Consider the following 23717-nt stretch of genomic DNA (forward strand, 5'->3'; position numbering starts at 1 on the left):
TTAGTCTTTTCAGATCAAGCTGGTGACCAAAGGCTGTGACAACTGCATTCAAAGTCCCAGGTAACAGTATGCTTCGTGCAGCTGCCGAGGTGAGCCAGGCCAGGGTTTCTTGATCTTTGACGAGTAACGGCTTCAGTGGGGAGGCTTTAAAAGGCACATATCCTCAGGTCCCATGCCAAGACCCTACCCTTGGAGATTTGGATTCAGTAAGTCTGAGGTGGGACCCTGGTACCAGTATTGTGGGAAAAGACCCCAGGTGATTCTGATGAGCATTAAAGGTTGTGAATTAGTGACCGAGGCCCATAGTCAGTTCTACAAGCCTAGATACATGGAGGAAGATTTGGGGGAAAGAAGGGATTAGTCTAGTGCTGGCTCCATACCAGAAGGCACAGGAGGGCTGAAGAATTCCTGATGGTTTCAGCTCAGAGCCAGGGTCGGGCAGCTGAACAACCCCTCCTCCTTCCCTAAGCCACAAACACCAAGCAGATGCTTGGTGATTTCCTTATGGTAGACGAGCGTGGAATAATGGCACCATTACATGTTAGAAACTTTGTTCTCTACATCTCTTTAGAGATGCTCGAATTTCCTGTGGGTTGCAGGGCTAGGCAGTCTCAGGCAACCTCTTATTCCTCACTAAAAATGAAGACCACCCCCACCTCTCAAGTCTCCCTCTTCATGGTCTTCCTCTCCCAGTCCTGTGGGGTCGTGGTCATTCACATTCATGGTTCAAAAACTATTTCAGTGCCTGCTATGTGCCAGGATTGTTAGACATGTGACCCCAGTAATCCTAAACCCAATAACCCCCAAATGGGGCTTCCTTGAAACACACAGAAAACAAATAAAAAATCTTTTCATTTTTAACTTAAAATTATTTCCTGGTTTTAGAAAAGCATTTTTGTACAATTTCCTCTTTTACCCTAAATAAACATCAATACTTCAGATTTTAGTTAATATAAAAATTTTAAATTCATTTTTGTGTTTCCAGTGAACAGCCAAAGCATTAAATCTTGCTTCATTTTCCCCCTCGGAAATAGACAAATCCCCTAAAATTTACCTTCTGCCTATCATATGCCTCAAAACTCTGAAAAAGAGCTGAATTTCAAAAATTAAACCATCAAAGGAAATAACAGTGAACAGTAACAGCATCTTCTGGATAGTTCTGAAAATAGAGACTGTAAAATTTTTATAAAAATGCAAGAAAGAGTCTCATGATAAAATGTGATGGATAATAAGTTGTCTTACAATGCGGGCCACAAACTCATTATTAAGCCAAAATGGAATTTTAAACATTGTTCCTTTTGCATCTATTATTTTTATCTCAATCATGTTTCCTGAAATGGATTGTCTTTGGTAATTGTCCAGAATTTGTGGGAAACATTGGTTCAATAAAACTGTCATGATTGATTTTTGGAGGAAAATAGAATTCTGTCTATATATCTGTCTGTCTGTCTGTTTTTGGAGTGTCTAACCCTGTTAAAAAATACCCTAAATGATCTTATTTTGCACAAGTATCAGGTAGCTTATAATAACAATAGCCTACAAATATACAACGGTAGCATAAAAGGAAATGAAAAGCTCCGCCTGCCTCAGTGATCCATTGTTGTCTCCAGCAATATGCTCCCAGACTACCAGTTAAGTGAATTTTTATTTTTTTGAGACAGGGTCTTGCTCTGTCTCCCAGAATGGAGTGCTGTGGTACAATCAGGGCTTACTCTATCTCCCAGGGTCAAGTGATCCTCCCACTTCAGCGTCCCAAATAGCTGGGACCTCAGGTGTGCACCACCATGCCCGGCTAACGAATTTTTAAAAATTTTTTGTAGAGATGGGGTCTTGCTATGTTGCCCAGGCTGGTCTCAAACGCCTATCCTCAAGTGATCTTCCTGTCTTGGCCTCCCAAAGTGCTAGGATTACAAGCGTGAGCCACCATGCACTGCCTCATTTTTAACAATATAAAGCCCTATGGAAGCTTTTCTTAATGTTCTCTATAGATACTCAAAAATTATCCCTCATCATGAGAAAAGCACAGAAACAAGGGGGAAGAGCAACCGTAGGAATAAGAAGAACGGCTGGCCAGGGCTTGAGATGAAAGCCACACCATTTTGGAGAGCTCATCTTTCATTATTAGAAATGTTTGAGTCGGCTGGGAGCAGTGGCTCACGCCTGTAATCCCAGCACTTTGGGAGGCCGAGGCGGGTGGATCACGAGGTCAAGAGATCGAGACCATCCTGGCCAACATGGTGGAACCCTGTCTCTACTAAAAATACAAAAAAATAGCTGGGCATGGTGGTGCATGCCTGTGGTCCCAGCTACTCGGGAGGCTGAGGCGGAAGAATCGCCTGAACCCAGGAGGCGGAGGTGCAGTGAGCCGAGATTGTGCCACTGCACTCCAGCCTGGTGACAGAGCAAGACTCTGTCTCAAAAAAAAAAAAAAAAAAAAGAAATGTTTGAGTCTTAGATGCTTCAATATTAAGATGACTAGACTGCCTCGGTGGCTTATGCCTGTAATCCCAGCACTTTGGGAGGCTGAGGCGGGCAGATCATGAAGTCAGGAGATCAAGACCATCCTGGCCAATATGGTGAAACCCTGTCTCTACTAAAATACAAAAAAAAAAAAAAAAAATAGCCAGGTATGTGCTAATTTTTAGTTAGTTGTATGCACCTGTAGTCCCAACTACTTGGGAGACTGAGGCAGGGGAATCATTGGAACCTGGGAGGTGGAGGTTGCAGTGAGCCGAGATCACGCCATTGCCCTCCAGCCTGGTGCCAGAGTGAGACTCTGTCTCAGAAACAGAAAAAAAAGATAATGTAAGAAGGCACATTTGTGACATAGTGAGTTATATCCTTGAGCGTGTGTCCCTTGTTAAGTGGGCCTTTAGAAAATAAATTTAAAACGGGGATATTGGAAACTATATTTTCTGTTTATTCACTAGGTAGGAGAAGGCTACTGCTCTCGTTTCTTCTTTCTGGGAATACAGCTAGCCTACATTTCTCAGATTCTCTTGCAGTTAATTTTGGGCCGTGTGACAGAGTTCTGGCCAACAGAATGTTAGTAGAAGTGTCAAATGCCACCCTAGGCAAGGACCATGTTAAATCTTCTGTATAATCCTATGCGATATCTATTTCTATTCTTTGGGGACTTGGGAGCCCATATATGGAAGATGATTGGAGTCTCTGATGGCCAAAATAGAAAAAGATTAGTCTCCGAATGATTGCATGGAACAGAGGGTCCCACATTCTTCTCCCACCCAACCAGCACATATTAGGCTATTCTATCCTCAGAAATCCTACCCTCTGATCAACATCTCCTCATTGTCCTCACCCCTGGTAACTACCGTTCCATTCTCTGCTTCTATGAGTTCAACTTTTTAGATTCCACATGTAAGTGAGATCATGCAGTATCTGGCTTTCTCTACCTGTCTTATTTCACTTAGCATGACAACCTTTAGGTTCATCCATGTCACAGATGACAGGATGTCCCTTGTAAAGGTCGAATAGTATTCCGCTGTATATGTACCATGTTTTCTTTATCTGTCGATGGACACTTAGGTTGATTCCATACCTTGACCATTGTGAATAGTGCTGGAATGAACATGTGAGTGCAGATACCTCTCCAGCATACGGACTTCACTTCCTTTAGATGTATACCCAGGAATGGGAGTGCTGGATCATATGTTAGTTTTATTTTAATTTTTTAAGGAACCCTCCCATACAGTTTTCCATAATGGCTGCACCAATTTATATCTCCACCAACACTGATTTATTTCTTATAGAAACGAAGTTGGGAAGTATGCAGTCCTGGGCTGGGATGGTAACTTTAGGAAGTCATTAAATGAAGACGCTTCCTCCAGCCCTCCTCTCCAGCCTGCTTATAATGTGGCTCTCATCTTTGTGGTCCATTATGTCAGCCCAAGCTTCAGCCATCACATCCATATTCCAGACAGTGGAAAGCAACCAAGGGTCAAAAGGCACATTCACAGTCTTTTAAGGAGGCATCGTGTAAACTGCACAAAACACTTCCACGTACATCTCATTGTCCAGAGTTTGTCATAGGGAGATATCTAGCTGCAAAGAAAGCTGGGAAATGTAGTTTTTACTTGGGGGTAGTCATGCACTTGAGAGTTTTGTCGCTGAAGAAGAGGGGGAGAACAGCTATTGGGGTAGGGGACCAGAAGACTTTACGACAGTTAATAACTGCAGGCTTCTTACTGTGAGGGAAAAGTTGGCTTATACAAAGTGCAATTTTAGACACATACCTGTGTTCACATATACACTTCTTAATTTATACTTAAAAATATGTAACGTATATAGCTTGCCATTTTCACCCTAGTCTTAGCCCATTAGAATTCCTCTGCAGTCAGTGAAGTAACTATTCTCCAGTGTTTTGGGCATAAACGTAACTTCCACCTGATGGCAAAAGAAACATAAGGATACTTTACATTCTGTGTATCAGCATGCATAGAAATACAGTCATATGCCACGTAATGATGTAATGACCTTTTGGTCGCCAATGAACTGCAAATATGATGGTCCCATAGGATTATAAGCTGAAAAGTTCCTGTCACTTGGTGACATATCCTCTGTAATATTATAGCACAATGCATTACACACATGTTTACAGTGTGTGCAATGCATGAACAAACCTACCTGTGCTATCAGTTGTATAAAAGTACAGCACATGCAATTATGTACAATAAATAGTACTTGATAATGATACTAAACAATGTCATTGATTTATGTTTTTACTGTACTATACTATTTATCGTTATATTTTAGCATGTACTCCTTCTACTTATTAAAAAAAAGTTAACTGTAAAACAGCCTCAGGCCAGCCCTTCAGGAGGTGTTCCAGAAGACATTGTGTTTTTTTTAATTGTACTTTAGGTTCTGGGGTACATGATGCAGATCATGCAGGATTGTTGCATAGATACATACATGGCAATGTGGTTTGCTGCCTCCATGCGCCCATCACCTATATCTGGCATTTCTCCCCATGTTATCCCTCCCCGACATCCCCACCCCCCACTGTCCCTCTCCTAGCCCCCCTCAACAGACCCCAGTGTGTGATGCTCCCCTCCCTGTGTCCATGTGTTCTCATTGTTCAACACCTGCCTATGAGTGAGAACATGTGGTGTTTGATTTTCTGTTCTTGTGTCAGTTTGCTGAGAATGATGGTTTCCAGATTCATCCATGTCCCTACAAAGGACACAAACTCACCATTTTTGATGGCTGCATAATATTCCATGGTGTATATGTGCCACATTTTCCTTGTCCAGTCTATCATCGATGGGCATTTGGGTTGTTTCCAGGTCTTTGCTATTGTAAACAGTGCCACAATGAACATACGTGTGCATGTGTCTTTATAATAGAACAATTTATAATCCTTTGGCTATATACCCAGTAATGGGATTGCTAGGGTCAAATGGAATTTCTATTTCTAGGTCCTTGAGGAATCACCACACTGTCTTCCACAATGGTTGAACTAATTTACACTCCCACGAACAGTGTAAAAGTGTTCCTGTTTCTCCACATCCTCTCCAGCCTCTGTTGGAAGAAGACATTGTTACCACAGGAGATGACAGCTCCATGTGTGTTCCTGCCCGTGAAGACCTTCCAGTGGGACGAGGTGAGGAGCTGAAAGATGGTGGGTGGGTGACCCCGACCATGTGTGTGCCTAGGCTAATGTGTGTCTTTGTGTCTCAGTGTTTTACAAGAAGGTTTAAAAAGTAAAAAACAAATTTTGAAAACAGAAAAAAGCTTACAGAATGAGGATAGAAATATTTTTGTACAGCTGTACAATACATATATTTGTGTTTTAGGCTAAGTGTCATCCCAAAACAGGCAAAAGTTTTAAAAAATTGAAGTTTACCAAATAAAAAAGTGACAGTAAGCTAAGGTTAATTTACTAGCAAATAAAACATTTTTTTTTTTTTTTTTTTGGTGAGGCAGAGTTTTGCTCTTGTTGCCCAGGCTGGAGTACAATGGTGTGATCTCGGCTCACTGCAACCTCTGTCTCCTGGGTTTGAGTAATTCTCCTGCTTCAGCCTCCCAAGTAGCTGGAATTACAGGCATGTGCCACCACCCTCAGCTAATTTTTTAGAAAAAAAAATATATATATATTTTTGAGACGGAGTTTGGCTCTTGTTACCCAGGCTGGAGTGCAATGACGCGATCTCGGCTCACTGCAACCTCCGCCTCCTGGGTTCAGGCAATTCTCCTGCCTCAGCCTCCTGAGTAGCTGGGATTACAGGCACGTGCCACCATGCCCAGCTAATTTTTTATATTTTTAGTAGAGACGGGGTTTCACCATGTTGACCAGGATGGTCTCGATCTCTTGACCTCGTGATCCACCCGCCTCGGCCTCCCAAAGTGCTGGGATTACAGGCGTGAGCCACCGCGCCCGGCTGAAAAAATATTTTTTAATAAATGGAGTGTAGCCTAAGCGTGCAGTGTTTATATCAAGTCTTCCGTAGTGGACAGTAACGTTCTAGGCCTTCGCATTGACTCCCCTCACTCAGTTGATTCACCCAGAGCAACTTCCGGTCCTGCAAGCTCCATTCATGGTACGTATCCTAGCCTGATGTGCCATCTTAAATCTTTTATGCCTTATTTTTACTGTACTTTTTCTGTGTGGAGATATACAGATACTTGCCATTGTGTTACAACTGCGTATACTGCTCAGCATAGTGACATGCTTGTAGCCTAGGAGCAGTAGGCTACAGCCTCTAGGTTCGTGGAGTGCCGTCTGTTATGTTCACACAAAAGTTGCCTAACGATGCATTTCTTAGCAATGTATACCTGTCATTAAGTGATTCATGGCCTTAAGTAATTACATGCATGTGTCCGTATATCATGCTCTGCTATTGTTTCAATGTAAGCACGACAGGTCTTGTGCTTGTCGTACTGGATTTAGGGAGAGACATTCCCTATTCTGAGTCTGTTTATGTCGGTGCATGTGTCTGAGTGAATGGCACGCACTTGCTGTCCCTTCCATTTCTGTAGCACCTACTACTTTATAGAACTGTGGAGACATTCCGGTAGAATAAATATAAAACAGATAACTCTCTTTACATTGGATGTGTGGTAGATACCTTTCTTTATCATGTTTCCTGTGTATTGGATTTTAAAGGCACATAATATATACACCAAATTTCCTCCCTATTTTCTATGACATCGAGGACAACTCCCCATCCCCATATAATATTATTTGGTGTTAAAATTGTATCTAGCTTTCTCCCTCGTTCCCACTCACCTACCCAGGTACATTCTAACATTGTATTTGTCCATGCTTCCCCCCTAAAATAAAAGAATAAGGAATGTTTCATACCAAAGATTTAGGATTTTGAGTACCCTCAGTGATCAGGCGTTAGAAGCATCCAACAAGTGACCTCTAGAAAACTAGGGTTAACTGCTTTACATTTGACACCATCTAAACGCTTTACAAAGGACTATCTCTTAATTTCCCACTAATCCTATAATTAAGTGCACGCTATTATTGTCATTCCTGTTTTGACAGAAGTGGAAACTAAGGCTTGTATAAATTAAAATACAGTTACCTAGCTAGGGGCAGCCTGTCGCCAACTGCAGATGGCCTGCCCCGAAGCCCATGATTCGAATCACCATGCCCTGCTGCCTTCAGCATGGCCCCCGATGAACGCCATCCAGGGTCCCCATAGAGCTGGTTTGCCAACCACGCACTTGGGGGAGCACCGCTTTCTACAGCGTGCTCTGCTCGGAGACACAGTCCCTCCCTGGGAAAGCCTACAGTCTAATTAGGAAAATAATGTGATCATATAAAATGACTGGAATACCAAATACTCTATCCACAAGAACCCACTGATCTTCAGGCTGAGGCAGCCTGGAGGGTTCGTGACATACTATGGTGGACCACCTTGCCTCACCATGAAAGACGCAGTGGTTTGAGGCAGAGGTTTTTTTTTTTTCCAGGCAAATCGTGTCTTGCCATGAATTAACCACCAGCCATTTTCATGTGCACTCACTCATCCTCTGGCCACCTCAGGCATTTATTTGCAATCACGTTCGCTTATTCTGGGCACTGGAAGTTGGTTCAGTTAACAAGGAAGAAGGAAACTGATAAAGATATTGTTAATGGATCTCTTTGTGCATAAAAAGCACTCCCATCTTCCCTCCCACATGCTGTCCTGAATTCCCCTTTTCCTTCTTCTCAAAGTTTTACTTTTTCTCAGAATGTCTGTGTGTGCCATATGACAGTGATTTTCTGTGGTAATTGCTTTATTCTTCAATAAGAACCTTTACAATAGCAAACTCCTACAATACTTATGTGTAAATTAGGGCCGTTCCAAGGCAAAAAATTGAAACTTGCACGTCGTCATTTTTGATAAATTAAAAAAAAGAATCCCTTGAATGTGAGAACGTGAGAATTTTTGTCCTGTGCCAAAAAAAAAAAAAAAAATTAATTCTTTTCTGCCTCTAGAGTTTGATGTGTTCGGGTTTACATTACGGGATCTCAGAGAGGATAGATCATTAATTCATTTCAACACAGTCAGCTTACCAAGAAAAAGTGTGTTTCATTCTGCTTTATACAAAAGTCGGGTGGCATTCTATAGAAATGCAATTTTACAATGAAAGCGCTCTCCGGCTATGAACACTGTTCATAAGCCGCTGGCTGTGGAGGGTAGAGGGTGGCTGCATCCCCAAACGGCAGGGCCAGCACGAGGCAAAAGCCACACACCTTATCTGAGGGGCCCCAAAAGAAATGATCGCGGTAGCAGTATCTTTATTTTGCTCACTTGCAATAGCAACAACAAAATGATGCCACAGACGAAAACTGTCATGTCCCACCCCCTCCATCTGTCCTGTGCTGTGCACCCTCATTCTACAAATTAATCTTTCACACATTTTTTAACAAAAAAAGTGTTAATGTTATAAAAGAAAAAAAAAACAAGGAAAACAGAAAAGGCTGTGTAGAAAATAAATTAAATTTAAATTTGATGGCAGTTATGACTTTTTTTATTGACTATAAGAGCAAACAGTCACATCAAATTGGTGCCACTGGCATATAATTAAAACTACAGGGCGCCCTTAATGATCTCTGACAATGATCGTGTGTGATTTTTTTAAATATAGCACGCACATTTTGTCCAATTTGGGCTCTTTTTTCCTGTTGCTTTTGTCCTCTTTCTGAGTGGATATTATTCATGAACTGAGTCTTTATTATCTATTTGGCCATCTGCATAGCATTGGCCATAGTCCCCTGTATTGTAATTTTGAGTGAAAATAAGGACTGCTAGAGATTGCAACACTAAAAATAAATAATAGTAATAAACACGCTTTAAGAACTCAAAAGTAAAAGGCGTCAAGAAAAACATTTGGGCTGGAGGTGAGCTTTGGAGGTACGTGGCATGAAGGTGGTGGTGGGGGAACAGAAGTCATTCCATTCTCTCATTCAGCATCCTAGAAGCTGGATATTCACTCTGACCAAACTAACAACTAGTTGCCTTGATAAGATAATAGGCAATTCTGAAAGTGATGCTGCTTCATGCTAGATTGTCTTTTAAAGGAAACAAGTATTTGTTCTCTTAGTGCTCTCTTGCTTCAGAAGTCCACAGACTCCATGGAGTGACAGCCCAGTAGCACAGTCTCCTTCGGCTATCAAGATTTTGGCTACTGAATATTTATCTTCACCACGTATTAAGTCCCTTGCTTTAGTTTAGTGAAGGCAGATTTTTTTAAAAGTTAAAATAGTAGAACATATTTCCCATTAAAAATATATGCATGGGAGAAAATAAACTAACTGAAATAAGTGTTTGCTTTCTAAAACTTTGTCTAATTTTATTTGTTTCCCTCCATTCTTCCCCCCAGTCCTTTGGATATTTTCTTTTCTTTCTTTCTGAAATTCTCTTCTTCGAGGTTTGCTTGTCTCTTTTTTCTCTCCACTTGTCAGATATCTCCGGCAGCCTCTGGAAGGCCATCAAACCAGCTGATTGAAAGATGAATATGAGTTAGCAAAGAAACACCTTCCTGAACAGAGAAAATCTGTGAGACTGTAATATATGAAAATAACATTTTTGTTTCAAGTGAAAATGTATAATATTCTATGTGTTTTTTAATGTTCCTTAATTTTTTTTTGCTTGTAGTTTATTCCTACTAAACTTGAGGAATATGCAATTAAAGCTTTGCTTTCTCTCTCTCTCTTTTTCATACGCACAAATGGCTTGGGCTTACTACCAAAGCAGGATGAATTCTGTCAATTATCTCATTATTTAGAAAATGAGTTATTTACTTGCATTGAATTATGGTTTAAAATAACTTTCTTGTTGTATTTCTCTTTCCTTCCAAAATTGGCTCATGTATGTATACAGTAATAACCTGAATGGCATAAAATTTTCAAATTTGGAAAGTGTGAGCTAATCATTTTAATATCCATATTGATTTACCTAAAAATAATGAAGAAGATCTAAAATCAAAAGGGATAACCCAGTTTCCAAAGTAGCCACATGTGTACTGACTCATGGCAAGTAAAATTTAGGGCATATGTATTTATTTATTTATTTTCATACCTATTTAACTTGCATAGAGTGGGTATGCTGGTCATTTTAGAAAATGATTGAGAGTTAATTTATCGCTTTTAAGGCTAATTTAATTACAAATATTTCAATAGCCCCATAATGCTAAACTTTTGTATCTAGTGTTAATGTTAACTTTAATTAACATTATATGTTTATATATTAATATTATATCTGTTAGTTACCTCTGTGAGATCTGCAGAAAATAAAAATATTATATTTTACACACCTGTTTTAAGCCACACAGTTCCATTTTCTCTAAATTGGTGTGATAATCATTGATATTTTAAAACCTTATCCAGATGTGCACTTAATAATACAGTACAGATTTCTCTTTAACAAACTGTATTTCAAGTCTGATTCTTAAAAAAAAACCCCCCAAAATTCTTCCCCCCAAATAGCCAAATCCATAGTCTAGAGTATGCACAATTGCGAGTCAAAATTTCCACTCTTCTAACATAAGAATAAAGTGATAAAAAAAAACCATGACATTAAAAATATTCTTTTAGCAATGTGATATAATACAATACTTTAAATAATACCAAAATACATTATACTTGTGTGAAACGGTCTGGGCCAATATCATATGCTTCAGCCCTTCCTTTGTGTTCCTCCAGCCCTCACCCCTGCTAAAGTATTATACCAAATATTATCTGATCCTAAACATTAACTCTTAACCATAGCTTACTATTGCCCTGAGTTGAACTAGAAATTCCAAGGCAGAATAACAAATGAGGCCTCTCTCTCTACTCACTCGCATTCTGTGGGAGTTTTATAGTTGTTTGGGAAAGCAGGATTTGAGGAATGACATTCTAACATGCTTAGGTAAAGTATGCTCATTCTAGAATATTTCTGTAGCTGGTTGTAAATGTCACAGACTCATCATCTCAGAAGCTGTATAAGAAGAAGGGATCTCAATCAAATGTCTGACCAGATCCCTCCTTATGGCCATAAGAGTTTAATTTTCATTTAAACAATAATAAATATAGGCATAAGGGTTTGAGATGAATTATGTAAGCCCTTTAGCTACAACCATTACATTCTGCCACCAAATGAGCTGCTGTTCTCACTTTGTTTTATGGGTTCTGCATAGCCTGTGTTATTATATCTGCCAAATAAAACCCAGCAAACCATGCAAATGAAAATATAATCTTTTATCTCTCATAGTCCCCGGATGCACCCATATACACAATTTTATCGATTCCTTTGCACCAAATGTACTGTTCCTAGGGCCCTACTGTCTTAATAGGACCTACAGAAAGGGAAAACACTTCTTGCTTGGAGGTATCTCCATTTATATCCACCAATAGCATGTTTCTGTAGTTGCAGCTACACTTGAAAAGTCAGGAATAATTCCTTTCATTATATTTTTAGCTCATTTATGTGGTTCCATTGAGATCATGGGTGTCCTCAAGGATAAAGACCAATATGACTGTACGTTTTCAAAGCATGGCAGATTCTAATTTGTTTTAAAACAATGGAGTTTTTTCTTTTGATTTCAGACTGGCCTAAATATCTGAGGAACAAAGACTTAGTGAATTGATGATGAATTATCTCTGCAACTCACTCATCTTAATTTGGGGCCTTGGACATGTCACTTAGCCACTCCATTTCAACATTCTCCTCCAAGTAATTAGAATAACAAGACATCTTATGCCTATAAAAGATGTTTGAACAATAACTCACCTCTAAAATGCCTCAAAGATGAAATACCTCTTACATATACTAAAGAATTGCTATGCTTCTCCCAGGAGTAAAGGCTCTACCACATCATCTGGGGTATTTCTAGGTTGGGTCAGAGTGTACCCTAAAAAAGTAAATAGATGCTCTTGTGGTAGTCTACATAATAAGCTCTCCTCCATCCCAAGTTTAAAGGGAGCAGTTGAACATATAAAACACTGCTATTCCTGCTAGCCTTGGGAAAATGCAAAGGTGTAAGTTACTTCTTTTCATTCTCTCCCTTCCCTTCTTTCCTCCTTCCCTTCTCTTTTCCTTTTCTTCTACCCTCTCCCTTACTTCCTTCTGTTCTCTCCCTCCCTCCCTTTCTAGAAATATTTCTTGAATGCTTATTATGTGCCAAGCACCATTCTAGCTGCTAAGGATACAGCTATTATCATAGAAAGAGTCCCCATCCCGAGGGAGCTTACAATCCACCAAGGAAGATAGGAAACAAAAAACAGAGTGGGTGTCTTTGATGGGGAATTTTCCTGGCTCACCTTATCAAAGTAGTTCAAGAGTATTTCCTTCCAATGCTAGTTCATGCATCTGCTTATGAGCCAGGCCAAATGTTTGTACAGAGGCTGATGTCACTGGAACCAGGCCTTACACATGACAGGTATCCAGTGGCTGTTGAGTGAATGAATTTATTTCTGAAATGTGATCACTTAGCTTAACAAATAGTTCATATTCCTCAATGAAATGTCAGTACATACCTACAATTTCCCTATAAGGTCAACTTAAAACTACGTAATGAATGTGCTATGATACTCTTACTCTATATTAATATGAACTCTATAAAATCTAGTTCATATTATTCTGGTCTTGCCAGAAAAACCAGCCAAACTAGTGACCTAGGTATATGAGTGTTCACGTGAGTACACACACACACATACACACACACACACACACACACACATTGCCCCAATTGTGGCGACTTCATGTCTGGAAAAAGTTAAATACTGAGTATAGCCTACATTATTATTTTTTTTAATTCCTTATTCTTTTATCAAGTGCTCTCTTGGCAAAACCAACTGAGTATATTCTAGTCTTCACTCTGGGGCTAGCTATTTCATGAAGTATTATTTAAGAATAATTTGCAAGACAAAACATAGTGGCATAATCAACAGAGCCCAGGAAGAAGTATGAACATCTCTGCTTCATTCACCTCTCTGCTGCCACCGCCACGCCGACCAGCACCATCTCCACCGCCATGGCCTCCACCGGACACCACTTCCCACTGGGGTCTTTCCTTCTCTTTACCTCTCTTCCATTATCCTTCTATACCGTCACCATCTCTCACCATTCTTTACAGCCCTCCCGTCCCCTGTAAAGCCATTGTCCCATATATTGCTCTACTCTGTCTGTCATTTGTCTAAAGTGCCCCATTGTGTATGTGTCTTTGTTACGCAGTCTCTTGTCACTGTGTGTTTTGGTGAGCCTGTGTTCCTGCATCTGTCCCATATCCCAAGTGCTAAGGTACAGCATGGCATTGTAAACCAGTTGTAAGTCCAATTTCTTTTTTCGGACACAACTTTTTTTTTTTTTTTTTGCCATGACCTTGCTGAACAGCCTCAGTTGTGTAAAAGAACTTCAGAGCAATGGGTTTTCAGTTAAAACATGTGGCAGTACATTAATGTACAGAGACAGAGAACAAAGAAAGCTTCGAGGCCCCTAGAAGGAATTTGAAACGCGTTTTCTCTGAGTTCATATTCAACAACCGCTTATCCTATTGTCTCCCATAAAGCTATTACTGTAGCTTCAATTTAAAATGCTTATTTTTACTGAGTTTAATTTAGATACACATTTGCATTGTAAAATGGGTACTTTAAAAATAATCATTTTAGTCTTCGGCATAAATGCTAGTTCTTTGTAAGAGAAGTAACTTCCTGAGTTGCATGTTATTGCTAAGGGTGAAGTACATTTCTGGAGTGAGATTTAACCTTCTGTCTGCTCTTACTACCGGGAATAGTTGGAATTTGGTATGTATCAAGGCTTTTGTGTTAAATTTATAGAATTTCTTTATAACCAGAGTTTGATTAAGACAATTTTATCTTATTACAGTAGTTAGGATTGGTAAACACTTATTAGGCATTAGCAACATATTAGTTACTGAAAGAAAAATGAAATCTTATCTTTGTCCACTGGATTCACAATGACATTTATACATCATGAAGTTCTAAGAGGGAATATTATTTCATGTATTGTTGGCACCTAGCACATGGTGGAAATTTAACAAGAACCATGATAATGCAGTTTCCTCTAACATATAGTAAGTTCTCAGTAAATAATTTCTAGATCATCGTTCTCCTTTCTGCTGGTTTAAATCCAAGCAGGTGCTGCATTCAAGAGTGGAGCAAGCACAAAAGAAAGGAGAAATCTCTCCTTGTACAAGAATGCAGACAGGCGCTATTTCTGTCTTGGGGTCCAAAGCACAGCAGCAAACGCACAGTAGGTGTGCAATTAATATTTCCTGGTAACCCCTCTTGTTCTCTTCATTTCACCTTTTCTAAGTTCATTTGCAAACCAAATTTCTACAAACTCCAATTTAAGCAACTTAAAAGAAGAAAAAATATTAGCATTCAAATATTTAGAAGTTTTATTCTCTCATTTTGAACAAAACAACTTCTACTTACTAATATTGTGCAACATTTTAGCACAATTAATACCTTGAAGACTTACATTATTGAAGGGGGTTATGAATACCATAGGTTCATATTAAATCTTTCTTTAATAGAATTTACTCAACTGGAAGTCATGTTTAGTTGGGTTATTTTAAATGGTAAATCTTAAAAAGCCCACAGATAAAATGAGTGCATCTTTTAATTATCCAAAGTAATGCAACCTTCAACACAACAGATAAACTCCAACATCTGCTATTCAAAGGCATGTGATTTTTAAGGACAGTAGACTTGTCTTTAGAAATATGTTTTGTTTGGGATAGCTTTTAAATAATTTTTAACAGCTTGAACTCCCACCAGTGAATGACACGAAGGCATTCTGTGGCGCAAGAAAGCCAGCCAGCCTAGGGTTCAAAAGTAGCCTGGGATTATATACAAAGTGAATGATGAATATATTTATAGCACAAAGTTAACTATAAAAGCCATCACTGTGTGCAATTTTTTTTCCATGTGCTATAAGGTATAATGTATTTTATGGGAAGCCTGAAGGAGATAGAAGGGAGAGAGGGAGAGAGAGAGAGAGAGAGAGAGAGAGAGAAAGAGAGAGAGAGAGAGAGGAAGGAGAAGAGGGATGCGAGTTGGGTGGCTACTGAAATACCTCTCTGCATTTTACCTAAATTCTCTAAAGTGGCCTACCTTAGTCCCAACCAAGCCTGAACTATTGGGCTCCTATGGCCATTATGCTGTCTATAAAAGCACTGATGCACAGTGAGCAACAACAAACTGGCTACACAGGAAAAAGTTTTAGGGAGACTGTATCTTTTGCACCTCTCTGCCCTTAAGCCTCAGAAGGTTTGAATCATTGGTGTAGGCTCATTCTGCTTTCACTGGTACACTACCAACGCCTGGTGCAAACCTGCTAAGGATTTTTCCTCAAGAGTTTCTGATAAGATTATTTCTGTCTTCAGGGCTGAGAATCAGGCTGAATTATCTCCAGTGCAGGGCTTACCATAGTTTAGGAATTTAATAAATAGATTCAAGTATCACAGAATTTATAACCCAGGGAATATGACATAGAATGTGCTTTGCAGAATTATGAATATATTCTATAGATAAGATTAGAATATATTATAGAGAATTATATATACATAAAATATGTATTTTAAGAATGATGCTATATAAAACATGCTCCCTGTTCACTTCATTGTTGTGATGTGTGTTCTGGTTTGTTCCTTTTTTTTTATCATTATCTCAACTGTGTGTCAGTGTTTCCTTTTCCCTTTAGACAATATCAACCTGTTCATTTCTAAAAGCCAGAAAGAGACAGACACACAGAGAGAGAAAAATCTAAGTAAGTTCATAGAGATTCATGTATGCTGTGATATTGAAAGTGAGTGGTTTAACAGAAGCTTGAACAAACTTTCCAGTTCAGTGTATTTTTTTCTCTCTAGGTTCAAAATCAGGTTAATCTCTACTTACATTTTGTTAGATTTTATAGTTTTTACCAATATAATACCTTAAAATACCTGGTATTTTACTATTGTTTGCCTCCCTAATTTTAAAGAAAACTTCCATTCATATAGAAAGTTAATACATTTATAAAATGTCAATATCCAAAAACTAGTTTCCCAGATAACTTTTTCAACGTGACCTATTGCATAAAGTGTAATAAAAACACTGAGGTTTTTCCAAGATTTGAGCTGTGGTTCACACTTAAAAGTCAGACACTCATTTTATGGAATTGCTCATCAAATTAAATTTTATTTGATTCATCAACATTTTATACTATTAAATTATTATTAGTTGAAATGTATATGTTATTAGCACATAAAACTTGTTCCCTGGCAAGAAAGATTCACTTGTATCACTTTTAATTTCAGGACTCCTAGAAAAGTATGGATTAACTGGAACTTTACAGGACTGGGTTCCTCCAGAGAGAAAGCATGGTATCTTTTCCCAAGAGCTGAGAATGTATACTTTTTGCCCCTTTTTCCCCCCACTGTGGGGGGTGGGGGAGAAGTATAGCTTATTGGCTAAAAAAACCAAAAACAAACCACAAAACTCTGCCAAGTGTCTTTGTATCATGGTAATTTGCTAAGCCTGTTATATACTGGTAAACACCCTACTTTGAGGTGCTTACTTGAGGGGGATATTTACACTTTGACTTATTACCTTCCATGGTTCCAATGGGTATTAAATAAAAAACAGTAATCATTCTATATTATGATCCCTCTGATATCAGCCTATTTTTACTTAAAATTTTCATGGTGATAACTTTCCAAAGGATTAAAAGTATCATTTGTACATTAAGTTTATAAGACAGTTTAAAACAAAGAGAGTAAAAACAATTTTTTTAAATGTAAAAAAAGGGCATGAAATACAGTCACCCTAAGGGACTCTAGATAAAAATGGCTGTAGCAATTGAGGGGCAACAGACTTGCTTCCTTAAATATCCATTTAATCTATATTTTCTGGCCACACTGCTCAGTTCCCAAAATGGATTCTAGAGATGACTATTAGGGACACACACACAAACACACACACACACAAAATGGTTACAACTTTTGATGTATCAATGTTTCCTCCTGCACATCTTTGGGGGCTGTTATTCTACTTGTAGGTACATCCTATAAAACATTTTGTTAGAGCTACACCCTGGCTCTAGATGCCATAGAGCTGAGTTTCTAAGCTTTCTGTAGATAATCTGTGTCCTAATATTTTCATGAATTGTTTAATATCCTGAGACTGTCAATTACTTTATGTCTACTCATCTAGAGATCTGTCACTCTCCTTATTTTTAACTTTTAGTAGATGAGAAACAGCTTTGATAACGGAAACATTTCTTTTTCCCTGAATTTATTGGTGAAACATGGACTTTTCACATCTCATTTTGTGTGCCTGTATATTTCATCCGTGAATAACATTTATAAATTTCCCTACCTTGAAACAGGTCAGATTGAAATTGGGCCTTCTATCACTCGACTGAAAAGACCCAGAATTCATCGAAAGCACAGATACAACAGACTTCATGGAATACAGAAACTCTAGTTCTCCTAAGATATCCTTGACCTCAGTGGTGAATCATGAGGGTGTAGAGGGTTGAAGAAAAAGTAGACACATCACTACTGTTTCTAACAAGATATCCCAGAGTTACTTCAGTTCCAGGAATTTTGTGTGCTCCTGTTTTTACTTCATTAGCAATTCAACATGTCTGATTTGCCCACACAATACTTTCTCCTTTACCCATTTGACCTGGAACAAAGTGAAAGCACATTTTGCCAAGTTGGTTAGCAACAGGCTTGCCAGTCTGGGTTCTGTTAGCGAAGAATAAACACATTTCATTAGACAGTTACTAGTGGACTGACTTCCTCACTATGCAGTTTTGTTTTTTTTCTGTTTTCTTTTCTTGAGCCATTCCCGCTCCCCCACCACTTGTTATTCAACTTTTTACTTGTAATTCTTGCCTCAACACGATTTCCAGTTTCTTGACGGCAGACATTCCCACACGTCTTTGTGGCCGTGATTAACGCAGTTTAATCGCCAAGAACAGGTACCGAGTGAAAGAAAGTTTCTTCGAGGGGAAGGAAAAGCGACACAGCAGTCTTCCATCTTCCCTCGGTAGTTTACAGTTGTGGCTAGATACGTACCAATTAAGGAATCAAGCTAAGGCGTCTGCAAGTACCAATTTTACTGTAATGCTCTAAAATTTGGTCACTTGGGGATGTCTTGTAACAGTGTAAGCGCGCAAGGGACAGGAGCGTTTCGCGAGAAAGGCAGGCGCTCTGCCCCGCTCTGCCCGTGACACGATGACGTCAGAACGACTCCCAGAAACTGTGCTGAGTTGCTCGCGTCCCCAGCGCCCCGATGTGCACCTGGGCGCGGGACGCCGCAGGACGGAGCGAGAGCGTTCCTCGGTCCCGCTCCCCCGCGTACGGGCAGCCCAGGACCCGGGTGCCGTCGCCCAACAGGAGGGAGCAGGGAGAGGCAGCCGAAGCCGGCCTCGAGTCCTGCGTGTCCCCGGGTGCCCTGCCTCTCCGGGACACCTGCGCAACTCGCAGAAGCCAAGCCCCACTACGTTGAAAAGTGTATTTGTGGTTGTCACGGTGCACACCAAAAAGCTCGCTCCGCGCCCCCAGAGTGCGCGGGGCCTCTGAGCCTGGAAACAAGCCCCTCCCAGCGCAGCTGTCGCCGCCGCCTGCGGGCTCCTTTCACTTTCTCACGGCCAAGTCACCCAGAGGGGCGCCGCCGCTGCCACCGCCGCTGCGCCCGAGGACTCCGCCCCGCGCCGCTCCGCTCCGGGCCCCCGCCCGCCCGAGCCCCGCCCACCCCAACAGTTGCCGCCTGCGATTGGCACGCGCGGGAGGGCAGCTCCGGCTCGCCGCCCCCATTGGCTGGGTCCTCTTGTCAGTCCGACGACTGCCCGCCACCCCCTCCGCCTTCCCGGAGAGCCGCCCTCCCATTGGAGGAGTCTGAGGCCTGGGGGCGGGCGGGGAGCGCCGGTCCAGCCGCTTTCGGTCAATCGCAGAAGTCCAACGCCCGGAGGGAGGGAGGCCGGGGAAGGAGAGGGGCGGACCGAGGGGGGGAACATCTGGCCGGCGCCGCCGCGTGCGTGCGTGGTGCGTCCTCCCGCCCCCTCCCCTCCCCCTCCCCCGCACCGCCCCCCCCGCGCCGCCCCCCCACCCGCCCGGCGGCTCCGCGCTCGCTCCCTCGCTCGCTCCCTCGCTGTGTCTGGCAGGCTGCGGCCGCCGCTGGGCTGCTGCCATGGGGAGCCGTTGAGAGTGGGGCCCTCTTCGCTCCGCCGCGCTCCTCCGGCTGCCAGCGGGGGTGGGCGGGAGGGAGGGGCGGGGGGGAGCGGGCGACGGAGCCGGGATTGGGGGGTGGGGGGGGCCGGGAGGGAGGGGGGCCAGAGCCGGAGGAAGCCCACCAAGTCCGGCGGCGGCGGCGGCGGCGGCGGCCGGGAGGAGGAGGAGGAGGAGGCGGAGGACGCGGCGGCGGCGGCGGCGGCGGCGGGGACGCGGTGACTTAGGGCCGCTCCGTGTGAGTCCCGGCGCCGGCCCCTGCCCCTGCCCCTGCCCCGGCGCCCCCTCTGCGCCCCGGCACCCCGGCGGGCGGGGGGCGCCAGCTGTGCGGCCCCGGCCGGCGGGGCGGCGCGGGCGGAGGGGAGGGCGGGCCGGGCCGGGCCGGGGGCGCCCCCGCGAGTGGAGTTAGTTTGTGTGGTTGGGAGCTTTGGGGCGGCGGGGGGCGGCGCAGCTGCGGGAGGCCCGGGCGCGGGGACGGGGCCGCTGCAGCTGCGGGGTCGGGCGGGGTGCGGGCTCCCGGCTCCGCGCCGCGCCCCCGCGGGCCGGTGCAGCTGCGGCGCGGGGCGGGCTCCCGGCCGGTGCAGCTGCGGTGGCGCCTCCCGGGTGCGGAGGGCGGCGGGCTGGGGGAGGGGGCTCGGGAGCCGCCGCAGCTGCAGTGGCGCCCGGGACGGCCGCGGCTCCGGGGACCGGTGCAGCTGCAGTGGCGCCCGGGGGAGGGGGGCGCGGGGGAGGGGCGCTCCCGGGCGGGGGCCGTGGCCCGGAGGCCCCGGGGGTCGCGCGCCGCGGCGTCGGGGGAGCGCTGGCAGCCACCCGCCTCCCGCCGGCTGCTTCTTACGACTTTTCTTTTGTTGTTGCCGTGACCCGGGTCTGTGCTCTCCGCTGTTGCTGAAGGTGTTTTCCTGCTGCACCGGCTCTGCGCCCTCCGCCTCCTTCCCTGTGGTTTTTAACCTTCCTCTTTCCCGAGTGTTTAATGCACGGCGAACTACGTAAAGATTTGCATTGCTGCCCCGCTCGGCACCCCCGCCCCCCACCTCTTTGAAAAACAAAACCCCAACCTCACAGAACCTCTGTGGGTCCGCGGTAGCGAGACGGGAAGGGGTCGATTTGTGGAGTGGGAGTCGCTGGCCCGTTGCGGTGCTTGGGACTCATTAAACTGTCACTCACCCCCCACCCCACTGGGTAAATGGGGTGATTAATGTCTGATATATTGGAATGGGGCGAGGGCATTTGTGGAGAAGAGGTGGTGTGGCTGGGAATACGTGCATCTCCCAAGGATGACTCCTGGACTAAGCGTTCAGAATTATGTCACTCACCGCGAAGTTGGAGAAAGTTAGGTTTGTGACTTTGGGCAAGCGAGAAGGACAGGACGGAGTCGTCGGGTTTTGTTACTCTTTAACTCTCTGCCACGGCTTCCTGATGGGAACGAAGTGGGTATCACCGGGGCTGGGACGCTTGCGCCTCAGGCCCCAGATCCTTTTCTACCCCTCGCCCTCCCAGCAGTCTGAGGAGATGTATTTGACATTCAGAGATGTCACAGCACCCTGCCCGGCCCCCGGTCAGCCCAGCCCGGGTTGTGTTACAGGTTCATCAGCTATTAGAAAAGACCCACAAACTTTAGCCAAAAAGTTCTCAAACTTACTAGACCCGGCTTCTCCCCACACAAAGATTTTCTTGTGATCGTAAACGTGACAGAGGGACCCCCTCCCTCGCAAAGAAAAAAGGTTGTTAAGGGACACAGATCAAGAGGAAGGCAAGGTTCTGCTTTTTCTGAGCAGAAAGATAAGATATGCAGGTGCAGCACTCATTTTAAGTGACTGTAGCAGGTTGTATCAGTTTATTAATTGGTCTCATTGAACTGAAGTACTTTCCAGGATTTTAGAAAGTGCAGTTTCAGCTTGTTGGTACTGAGAATTGAAATTTGCATTAACTGTGGCAGTGTAAGAAATTTTACCGAGAAGGTAGTTGTAGATAAGTAGTTAAATAAGAGGGAAATAATAAGGTGAACCAGTATGAAGTAATAGTTCTGAACAAGTCTGCCAACATTTGAGACATGTATACCATTATCTCAGCAGAAAAAAAAAAAGTGCGGCAATAATGTTGAAATGGGACTGGAGATGTCAAATGGGTTGGTTTAAAAATATCCCTAAGAAACTAAACGTTGGAGTTAAATAAAAGTGAATCTGGATTTCCTGAATAGCACCGTGGCTTGAGTATGCTGTCAGTATGTAAGCCAGTCCACCAACTTAAGACAGAAGTGTTGCTATTCCATAAATACAGTAGAACTCCATATGCTGAGTTTTTCAATTTCTTCTGTTAGAAAGTTTGGAAAAAAAGGAAGACTTTGAAGTATTTTGTTTATACTAACAGAAGAGAAAAGTTCTCCTAAGAAAAAGCTGGTGGCAGGAGTGTAGAGGAGTAGCATATGGCATTAAAAGGAGCACAGCTGGAGGTAGCATTTCCATCTGAACATGATGTCAGAGCAGCTGACAGCCTGCCATCCCTCAGCCTTTTATTCTAACACACAGACAGGGAGTTAGTGTGTGCGGATCTGTGGTGGAGAAGGTATCTCATTCCTCTCTAACATCATCTCCACTTTGCATCTGTCTCTCTTAGTCTGCTTTTTTTCCACCGATGTAACAGACCTGGAGCCAGCAGGACTCAGAGGAAAGGACTTAATCAGGTTTATGTGTCCTAAAGGTAGGAGTAGCAAGAGATTAGATGGAGCATATTTCTGTTTTGGTGTTTTGTTTATTTAATTTAAAAAATCACATTACTTTTCTAACCCAGTTTAGGAATAATATATGAAATTGAGTATTAAATGAACATCTTACTGGAGTTGAGAGTCTTGAGCTTGTTGAGTTTTAATTTTTTATCCCTTTTACTTGAGCGAATAAATAACTTTAATACACAGAAATATTTCCAGTTTGGAAATGCTAAGAAAGGCTTTGAAATATTGCTTTTGGAAATCACGTTGGATTAAAATGCCTTTTTGTTCACTGCTATTTAGATTTGATTGGGGTGGTGGTGGGGAAATAGTGAACTGTCTGGAATCCAGCATTCAAACTTATATGAGAAGATTATTCTAGTTAAGAAGCTAGATTGTTGTGTAATTAATTCCACTGTGAAACTTTATTCTTCAAAACATTCAGCAGCACTACTGAAACATACAGCTGTAGTGCTTTTGAAACTGAAGGTTTTTTAAGAAGAAGAAGAAGAAAAAAAAGACTTTTGTCCCCAGGAGAATAGTTTGACTGGTTTCCTCATTTCTCTTTCAAATATATATTTAAGAGATCTTTTATTTCAGCATAACAATAATTATTTGCAGGAGTTTTTGTGTTAGCGACTAATTTAGAACTTGTAGATTTGAGCTGCCTGAATTGGCCAGACAGCTGTAATCGCACTCCTCTATTCTTAATCTCTTTATCTGGGCAGCAGCTGCCATATGGCCACAGTCAGCTGGATCAGATGTTTATAAGCTTCCTTCTTCGTCCCTCTCTGTCCTCTCAGCCTCCTAATTTGATCACGGCTACCTTGTGAGCTGCCCTCCAATCTTTATTTTTAGCCCTCTCAAGGATTAGGATTGATGTTAGCTGTGGGGCACTTAAAGTGATTGTATTGTAAATCTTAGTTTATTCTAGCAGTGGCATCTTGCAGAATGTGTTTGGGGTTAGGATAAACTTTTAGTCTATCTTGCGCAAAGTGTAGAAGAGGAGGAAGAAGGGAAGTAATTTCTGAATATTCAGTTAAGTGTATCTCTTCCCAAAATGCACTTGCTGAGATGGATGGTGTGGAGCCTTGCCTCTGGTCACAGGGAAGGGGAAGTCGGGTCGTCTTTATTTTTGAGGAGTTTACCCACCACAGTTGAATTCTGACCCTTTGTACATCTTTGCGTTTCCCCTCCCTCCATTTCACTTTTCCTCATCAGAAAAGGAGGGCAGTGATGAGTATTTGCAAGAATAGAAGCTAGTGGGAAAACACCAATATATCAAATTATATTGAAACAAAGTATTTTCTGTTGACTGAGGTAAGGCAGAACC

At 42.6% G+C, this 23717-nt stretch overlaps 1 protein-coding gene and 2 long non-coding RNA genes across 9 annotated transcripts in view; 2 read left to right on the forward strand and 1 right to left on the reverse strand.

Moving 5' to 3' along the window:
- Positions 1-10266, forward strand: LOC135277508 (uncharacterized). The gene is made up of 3 exons (XR_010345118.1): positions 1-89; positions 5539-5623; positions 9923-10266. It is a non-coding gene; the product is annotated as an uncharacterized LOC135277508 (long non-coding RNA).
- LOC110567443 (uncharacterized) lies at positions 9785-20690 on the reverse strand. 2 transcript variants are annotated; one of them, XR_002477856.2, is made up of 3 exons: positions 20516-20690; positions 18346-18516; positions 9785-12890 (listed from the first exon to the last, which is right to left on the reverse strand). It is a non-coding gene; the product is annotated as an uncharacterized LOC110567443 (long non-coding RNA). The 2 variants fall into 2 exon arrangements; XR_010345117.1 differs by lacking the exon at positions 20516-20690 and having other exon boundaries at positions 18346-18789.
- Positions 19475-23717, forward strand: part of ZBTB18 (zinc finger and BTB domain containing 18) — an 8928-nt gene continuing 4685 nt past the window's right edge. The window contains exon 1 of one of the 6 annotated variants that reach the window (XM_021666913.2): positions 19475-19497. Coding sequence is in view for 2 of the 6 variants with exons in the window: in XM_012443741.3 (XP_012299164.1) it covers positions 22365-22377 (13 nt within the window). In the remaining 4 variants the exon portion in view is untranslated. The other 5 variants (XM_064383668.1, XM_012443741.3, XM_012443744.3 and 2 more) reach the window with 5 other exon arrangements.

This window comes from Aotus nancymaae, unplaced genomic scaffold (genome assembly GCF_030222135.1).
Source record: "Aotus nancymaae isolate 86718 unplaced genomic scaffold, 86718_ANA_hifiasm-v0.15.2.pri h1tg000032l_0, whole genome shotgun sequence".
Taxonomy (NCBI): domain Eukaryota; kingdom Metazoa; phylum Chordata; class Mammalia; order Primates; family Aotidae; genus Aotus; species Aotus nancymaae.